This window comes from Nelumbo nucifera, chromosome 5 (genome assembly GCF_055504915.1).
Source record: "Nelumbo nucifera cultivar China Antique chromosome 5, China Antique-T2T, whole genome shotgun sequence".
Lineage (NCBI taxonomy): Eukaryota > Viridiplantae > Streptophyta > Magnoliopsida > Proteales > Nelumbonaceae > Nelumbo > Nelumbo nucifera.
The window spans coordinates 33,868,882-33,877,760 of NC_142653.1; the positions used below are offsets into that span (position 1 = coordinate 33,868,882).

Genomic DNA, 8,879 nt, shown 5'->3' on the forward strand with positions numbered 1-8,879 from the left:
CTGAAACATCCCTCCTCTTGAATTTAGTTCATTTCCATTGAAAGGGCAGAAAATGTAATTAAAAGAATACCATTAAGTACATTCAATTACATCTCATTAAGGCTCACATTTAAGTCATTAAATAAATCACATTCTTTCTCATTGAATCCACCATTTATACTTTTGTTTATCATCATTAAATTTCACTAATAAATCCATACACAATAATTATTAATAGAATGAAGTTTTATATTTTTAAAATAAACATAGAAATGAAATCATATTTTTCATCTAGGTGATGGACAAGTAGTTCAACCATTTGGGTCAAATGAATAATTTCACGATGTTATAAATAAATAATACAAATTTAGAAATATAAAAAAATACTTTTGTTTATCATCATTAAATTTCACTAATAAATGCATACACAATAATTATTAATAGAATGTAATTTTATATTTTCAAAAATAAACCTAGAAATGAAATCATATTTTCTATCTAGGTTGTGGGTAAGTATTTTAACCATTTGGGTCAAATGAATAATTTCATGATGTAATAAATAAATAATACAAATTTAGAAATATAAAAAATATAGAAAAAAAAGATTTTTTTTGAAAAATTGGACACATTTCTATTATTATATATTTGTTATATTAAAAAATAACTATGTTAAAATAGACACGTTTCCTATCTAGGGGTAACTTAGTGGTTCAACCTTTCAGGGCAAATAGGTTAACCCATGATATGTAATTAAAAATAAATGTTTTAAAATAGAATAGCAAAAAATTTAAACAATTTTGGGCACATCTATAATATTATATACTAATAATATAAACAAAAATAAGTATGATAAATAATAATTATTTTATCAATGATATAAATGAAATGTAAAATTTAAAACCATTTTGAAAATGAAATCATTTCCATATCTAGATGGTAGGTAGGCCAATGATCTAACAATCCATGTCAAATGGGTTAACTTGTGATGTCGTAACTAAGTAACAAATGTTATATAAGTTCAAAGAACAATATAAGCTTTGTATAAAGCATTTTGATACAATTCTATTGTTATATACTCACCACATTAAAAAAGAACAAATGTGAAAATAAGAATTACTTTTATCGATGATGAAAATGGAATACGTGATTTAAAATCAACCAAAAAAGAAAAATGGTTTTTCCATCCAAGTGGTGGGTTAGTGGTTAAACTATCAATGTTAAATGGATGTTATTATTAAATAATAAAATACATAAAATTCTAAAAAATGTAGAAATTTGTTGATAATTTTGGGTACATTCTATAATATAATATATTCATTATATAAAAAAAAATATGATTAAAGAGAATTATTTTCATTAATTATAGAAATGGGATAAAAATTAGGATAAAAAATAAATAGCATTAATGTCTAACACATGACCCAACTAACCATATCAAATAGTTCAATAATTTAATTAGCTAGGTCATCGTAGGCAATGGTTTGGTAGGGATGCAAGCAAATCAGATCGGATCATATCAAATACAAAGATTCGATCGGATCTCATAAATATTGATTTAAACTTGAATCCATTTAAGATGTCAGATATTCAAACCTGATACGATCCAATTTATTTTTTTTAAAAAGTAATAAATTATTAAAAGAAAAAAAATATAACAGTTGAAATAAAAAATATAAGTATTTTTTAAACTATTTCCATCATATAAAAAGTTTACAAAAATGCAATATAAATAACATATTTATAAATAAGTAATAAATAATATATATTATATATAAATAATATATATACTATATATATAAATAATTGATTTGACCACAATATTAAAAACCAATGTTCAAGCAATATATTGGAATTGCATTTTCTCTTGGTAAATAAGTAATTTTTTATTATCTCATAAATTAAATAATAAAAATAAAATATATTTTTTTTATAAATTTTATAAGAAAAAGTTGAACATACATCAATGTCTTAATCATAGTCAATTTTCCTGGTTAAATAGGTTAATGGTTCAACCAATAAGATCATTTGGTTGCTGATTATTATCATCATTATCATTTGATATTGGCATGTGCAATGTGCGTACACTTTTACTAGTATAAAGAAGAATTTGAATTATTTATGCACAGTTCTCCACTATCAATTCCTATTGAAACTAAATCAGGCCCAGCCCATTGAGTCGAACTTGAATTTATCCCGAGCCTATTGTCAAAGGTCAGCCCAAACTCAAAAGGCCCATCCCTCTCAAAAACAAATACATTTTTTTTTTTATTTTTTAATGGATTTGAAAACAAAACTTCAAATTTTCAAAAGAATGATATTTCTTAATGTCAAGCGCTCCACATCGTATTGAAATTGAACGGTCGTAGCATCTATGGAAAAAGAGAAAGAAGATAGAAGATTAAAACTTGATGTATGAAGAAGGTACCGTATTTTGTGGATGGCTAGAATTTTTCAAATGGGCTGAAATAGGGTTGGTTAAATGGGTAAACGTGGGCAGGAGATCTGGACTCTGACCGTGCAGCTTGCTTGACCCGACTAGCACGTCTGTCTTCTGGTAAGGTCTACTGATAGGGGTGATCATGGGCCGGCCCCAAGCTCGCATCAAGCCAGCAATTTTAGAGTTCGATTTGGGCCCAATTCGGCCTAGACCCAGGCCTGAAATGTAAGCCCAGACCTGGTCCTAAAATTTCGCAACCTGATGAGGGTCAGGGCCTAAGCTAAGTCTAAACACAAAACAAAGCTCAAATCTAAATTTGTGGGCTGGGCCAGGCTGGGATGGAATTGGAAACGATCAGCCTATCTACCACTCAGATTTATTCCATGTCTCATTATTCTGAGAATCCATGCATGCACACAATACCACGTGGCTTTAATCATTATCCTTCTTTATTTTCTAATTAAGCAAAGTGATTGATGGCAGAACATGAGTGGCCTATAAGGTGCCAGCTGGTTGGTTGGTAAAGTCCAATCTTAAACTTTGGGCACACTTGTTTTCCGGTAAATGCTGGTGGAGGATACTAATGGAAGAAACGAGTTCAGATCTGTGCCCTACAACAACTCCCACAGCATATACCCGCTGTATATTGGGAGCATCTTCCAACGATGCACCAGAAATGATGATATCATCATCAGGAGATATTTTCAATACGCAATAGCGATGTGCTGTGGGACGTTGTGGGGCACCTCCTGTGAGGCGCAGATCTGAAGTCGAAAGAAACTTGCATTTGTGTTTCGGTGTTTGTGGGCCCTATAAAAAATAACAATTCTTGAGTGGATCATTTATCTAAGTAAATAATATCCTCCTAAGATTTGGATAAATCATGACATGATGGGATAATATTGTCCCTTCAATAATAATACTTTTATGAATAAAAGTCATTGTATAACTTTATTTGAGAAACAAAAGAACACTCATAAATGCATTCATCTAGATTCAAAGTACTTGTATCGTATCAAGAGGGTTCTGATACACCCATTTAAAGGTATTTTCAGGAATCCTTTTTGCTTTATTTATTAAATGATATAAAAATAAAATTGAAAAACAAAAAAAATAAAAAGCTAATGATTTAAAGCGCCAATACATACACAAGAATGTATTAATACTTTGAACCATACATTTGCCTGTTAGATAAATGAGTTACTGTTTAACAATCAAGGCCTTCTTGCTAAGATTCTTTATTAGATCAGATTTGCTTTATAATTAAACGGCATACTTTATTTATAAGAATGGAACCCATACCAATATTATTATATAAGGTATTGAACCTTTGTGCTTGTTTTCTTTTCTTTTCTTTATTAATTAATTGATTATAATATGACTTGAGTTCTAGTCTGAAATAGGAGACGATAATACTGATGAAGTGATGATATAGTACTTTTTCCTTTGTGGAGTAACTCAATCCACAAGTTAGAGTTCTTCTATTATTGCTCCAATTCCAAAATGGCATTGCCTACTATAAAACACTGATAGGGATGATGTGGTCCTTTTCCTTTGTTGAGTAACTCAATCCACTACCTGTGATTTCCTTTGTCCATATGCCTCCTGTCTCCATTCCAAAGAAGGGATAATAAATCTGGCACAAATTAGGGCTCTACTTTTGCTCTAATTTCAAATAAAACGATCAGTAAATTTGTTGAGTCCCTCCAGCAAACCAAATAAAACGACTGCGTTTGTTTGCGATGTAAATTCTGGACCGGTGTTATGTTGCACTCCAGTCCAGTTTTGCAAGGTTTTGGGTAATGGTCTTAATATAATCATAAATTTAAGTTTTTTCCTCAGTATTCGGTGTAATGTTAGTATGATTTTTATCGATGTAACACTTTACCTCGACATAATCCGGTCCCCATTTACACTCCACAGTGTAAAAGTGCATTTGCACCGCAAGCAAACATGGTCTAAGCAAAGGAGGGAGTATAGCTGCGAAGCCATAACAAAAGTCCATCTGGTTAATTAGTGGTTACTTGCCCCCACCCACCCACCCAAAAAGCTAAATAAAAAGGAAAACAAAAACACAAAAGCAATTCTATCAGAGCTGTACAACACAACAACACTTGTACAAAATTTGTCATAATCAGCATTGAATAGCTGGTATCATTCTGTTTCCTCCTAATTTTTCTGCAAAATCCCACTATCCCAAGGACAAAGCAACCTTTGTTAATTAAATAAGTCCCCAGATATAAAATAAAAGAGTGGTTATTCATTACTGAGTTGAACTTCTTTGGAAAATAGGTTTTGGCGAACTTTCTACTTTTTATGCATCCACCAACTTCTGTAGCAATTCATGATTATTCTTTGTTTCCTTGTTGGCAGTGAATGAGATTCATAACGCGTGGGTCTTATTAAGTGAATACCACACTTAGTGGACGCAAGTCTACTAGACAAGCACCAACAAACTTTACGACAAAGTGGAATATTCAAAGCACAAGGACAAACATGGACCCCAAATTTGAGACTAACCCATGGGATTTCCGTCTGGTTGGGCTAACCCACATATATTTGTTCTATATGTATCTTCACTTGGGTCATTAGACTAGCTCCTTATGACCTTAGGTTTGGCTTAGGACTAAAATTCTTGCCCAGACTAAGCTCAGGTTCCTCTTCCTTTGAGACCTTAGAAAACTCAATTACAACCAAGCTTGATGAACATATAAAAGCATATTTATTTGCCTCTTACACAACAGCCATTGGTTTAGATGACTGCTAGAAGAACCAGAAGCAGAACCACAGCCATTGTTCTCACTGCACCATACAACCTCTATAAATTTAATAAAATAATTCTGTTGCAGTAAAGAACAAAAAAAGCTGGGGCATAAGGTATGTGGTCACTGCTATTGTGTCCACTAAAGGCTGTCCAGCGCCAGCCATTTTTCTAAATTGTTGATGCTGCAGATCGAGGGTAGCCAGAAATACATTTAACTAATTTTCATTTCATCATCACCTTCAAAGGCGAATTTGCATTCACCAGTCTTGCTATCTAGGGGTATCAGGATTGTAGACAATGGAGGGAAGGAAGCCTTATTTGGTCGCCATTTTCATACAATTGATATATGCTGGCATGTATATTCTATCCAAGGCTGCATTTAATGGAGGTATGAGTAGCTTTGTGTTCGTCTTCTATAGACTGGCTTCTGCCACTGTCTTCTTAGTCCCTCTGGCTGTCATCTTTGAAAGGTAATAAACAACTTAATTCTTCTTCTTCTTCTTCTTCTTCTTCTTCTTCTTTCTTTCTTTCTTTCTTTCCAACTCATAGTAGTTTCATCCAAGATTGAGCTAGCCCATGGCCATATGTCATTTCTAATTGGTTTTCTTCTTCTTTCCAGAAAAAGAGCCCCATCACTGTCATTTGTGGTCTTCTGCAAGATTTTTTTGCTTTCTCTGTTTGGGTATGCTCAGTTGATAATTCATGTTTGATCATAGAAAATAAATATAAAAGCTTTTGATATTTGAGTTTTTGAATCCACAGGGTTACTCTCTCTTTGAATTTATATGCTATTGCCACCGTTTATACATCTGCAACGTTGGCAGTTGCATCAACTAACACACTTCCTGTCATCACCTTCCTATTAGCTGTTCTACTCGGGTAAGTTTTAGAGGGGATTGATTATTCTCTATATATTTTATCTTCGGTTGGTTGGTTGGTTGAGGATTGAGGGAAAGTTTTGTTTACAGGGTGGAAACCGTTAAGTTGAGGAGCTTTGCAGGAAATGCCAAAGTGTTAGGTATCATGCTTTGTATGGCCGGTGCCGTAACACTTGCTTTCTACAAGGGCCCGCATTTGAAACCCTTGATCAATACTCAGCTCTTGGAACATGATATCAGTGAAGAAGATTTATCTATTTCCCACACAACCAAGAATTGGTTAAAAGGTTGTTTCATCATTCTCTTTGCCAATATCACCTGGGCTTTGTGGCTTGTATTGCAGGTATTTCGTTCTATTATCTAGGAGGTTTTTGGTACATATAGCGGCCTTGCATTTTGGGTTGATCCAAGGTTCAAAAATTCGACCCGTATCAGCCTGTGTCAGGAGCACCCCGATATGCCCCTACAGAGGGTGTATCGGGGTTTTGACCAGTTCAGGGGGTGGAGGAACCTTAAATCGCCCCCTGAACCGAATTTGAAAAAAAGTTAAAAAAAAGTACTGATACTGCCCCATACACCCCTGCCAACGTATCAAGCGTATGAATATTTAGAACCTTGGGTTGATCAATACAAATTTGAATAAGAGAGATTTTTCTACTTAAAATGTTTTGAAAACATTTCGAGTTGATCAATACAAATTGTTATTTATAGGTAAAATGCATTTTTTCTAGTTGAAATGATGTTCATATTATGATATGGCAATGCATATTTCTCACAAATTTGCATTGATCAACCCAAAATGCAACAATGCAATGCAACTGTAATAAACACCCTCCCTAGTCATTTCTTTTATTAATTTGTGCTTATTGCTTTAGTGATTTATGCTACATCTTGATTGTAAAATGAAGGAAAACAGATGATGATTTATCATATTCAGCTGCACCTGAAATGGTTGTGACACACATACCCCCCTACCCCACCAAAAAAAAAAAAAAAAGAGAGAGAGAGTATAATAACATTGCCTGTTACTTTCAACTTTGCTTTCCAATTGGAAAACATTTTCCATGGAAATCTTTTGTTTTCTTTAATTTTACAAGCAACCAAATGCAGCCTCAATGTCTAACCATGTATGTTGTTTGCTTGGAGACAGGACCGAATTTTGAAAGACTACCCTTCAAAGTTTCTATTCACAACTCTAACATGCTTTCTAGGCTCCATTCAGTCATTTGTTGTTGCCATTTGTATAGAGAGAAAGCTTAGTCAGTGGCAGCTGCATTGGGACGTCCGACTTCTTGCTGTGTCATACTCTGTAAGACTGTAACCAATTCACAAACTCTTTTGTGAACTTTCTTTTGCTCGACTACTTTTTATTAAACTATTTTACCTGTTTTTAAATGAATATATGTGCATTTTAATCGCCATTGTTATAGGACCTCCCATGTTAATTACCTATTGATTATACTATAAATTACCTAAATTAGTTTAACTAATTTCATTAATCAGAAAAATACTAAGAGAATTATTTATTTATTTTGCATAAAGGTGGAAATAATAAGAAAGGATTTAAGCATCCATAATTTAGCGGATGGAAATGGTACTCAATAGAGCAGAATGGTGAAACAGGATTCATGTAGTCAACCCTATATATATGATGATGTTTTTCTTTTCATGAAAACAAAGCTCTATAATCATTTTTAGGAGTCCCAGATCTCCTAAAAGCAAAAACCATACAAACACCTTAAGAACATGGCATCCAGCTATCTATATATTAAGAATATCTCCTATTCATATATGTTAAATTCATGGGAAGATAGTTCCTGATGTATGACTGGGAACAGAGCTCTCAAAGTGTTTGTACGTTTTTTTTTTTTCCAGGAAATCCCGTTTCCATTTCTAGCTGCTAATCTTTTTCTTTCACTTTATTTTCTGTTTTCAGGGAATTGTTGTTACTGGATTTGCTTACTACTTGCAGAGCTGGTGCATTGAGAAAAAGGGACCAGTGTTCTTAGTCATGTTGAATCCTGTAGGCCTGATGACTACAGTCTTTTGCTCATATTTCCTTTTAGGCGAACTAATCAGTTTGGGAAGGTGGTTTAATTTGGTTGATGGAGTCTTATTAGAGAATTTGAACTTTAGGCCAACTTCAACCGATTAGATATAATTTGTCTAACCGAATTAGCATTGTTATTGGTTGTAGTGTTTTGGGTGCAATTTTCTTGCTTGGAGGTCTTTATAGCGTCTTGTGGGCAAAGAGCAAGGAACAAACAGTTGACAAGAATTCCGCTATTGAAGATGGAGATGGAAAGCATTGTTCAAGGGTGGAAGAGGCCACATAACAACTTGGCGCACATTAGTTAAATGGACATTTCAAGGTGTTTTTTCCCAATTAGAAAAACAAATTATTATTTTCACTTCAAAGGCCTTTTTTTCTTTACTTTGAGTGACCAGTAAGAAGACTTTTCCTATTCTGCTACAATACATTTCTAATTTTATATCTATTCCGGACTGAAATCAACTCAGGCCCAGCCCGTTAAGTCAAACTTGAACGTATCCCATGCCTCTGGTCTCAGACCTGCCCAAACTCAAATGCCCTCTCTACTATTCGACTGCATCAAGCCCAAAATCAAAAGGCCCAGCCCATTGGTTGAACTTATTTGTGACGCTCTTTGAATTTATTTTCATTACTGACCTGTCTGTGTTTCAGTGGTGGATCGGATCGAGGTTCTTTTAATAATTCCTCTTCAAATTAATTACATTTTTGTAGTGGGTCATGAGAACATTAGGCTCAGTTTGAAGAACAATAATGGATGTAAGAGTCTTT

The 8,879-nt window shown here is 33.6% G+C and overlaps 1 protein-coding gene across 1 annotated transcript; it reads left to right on the forward strand.

The window, feature by feature from the left end:
- The first annotated feature begins 5,159 nt into the window (after nt 1–5,159).
- LOC104599903 (WAT1-related protein At5g64700-like) lies at nt 5,160–8,556 on the forward strand. The gene is made up of 7 exons (XM_010262647.2): nt 5,160–5,650; nt 5,800–5,862; nt 5,943–6,059; nt 6,149–6,401; nt 7,209–7,367; nt 7,995–8,146; nt 8,256–8,556. The coding sequence occupies exons 1-7, from the start codon at nt 5,478–5,480 to the stop codon at nt 8,392–8,394; spliced, it is 1,056 nt and encodes a 351-aa protein (XP_010260949.1). The 5' UTR covers nt 5,160–5,477; the 3' UTR covers nt 8,395–8,556.
- Nucleotides 8,557–8,879: the final 323 nt, after the last annotated feature.

Coding starts and splice junctions, on each gene's coding strand:
- LOC104599903 (XM_010262647.2), top strand. CDS start 5,478: ATGGAGGGAAGGAAGCCTTATTTGGTCGCCATTTTCATACAATTGATA. Junction 5,651..5,799: donor CTGGCTGTCATCTTTGAAAG/GTAATAAACAAC, acceptor TCTTCTTTCCAG/AAAAAGAGCCCCATCACTGT. Junction 6,402..7,208: donor CTTTGTGGCTTGTATTGCAG/GTATTTCGTTCT, acceptor GCTTGGAGACAG/GACCGAATTTTGAAAGACTA.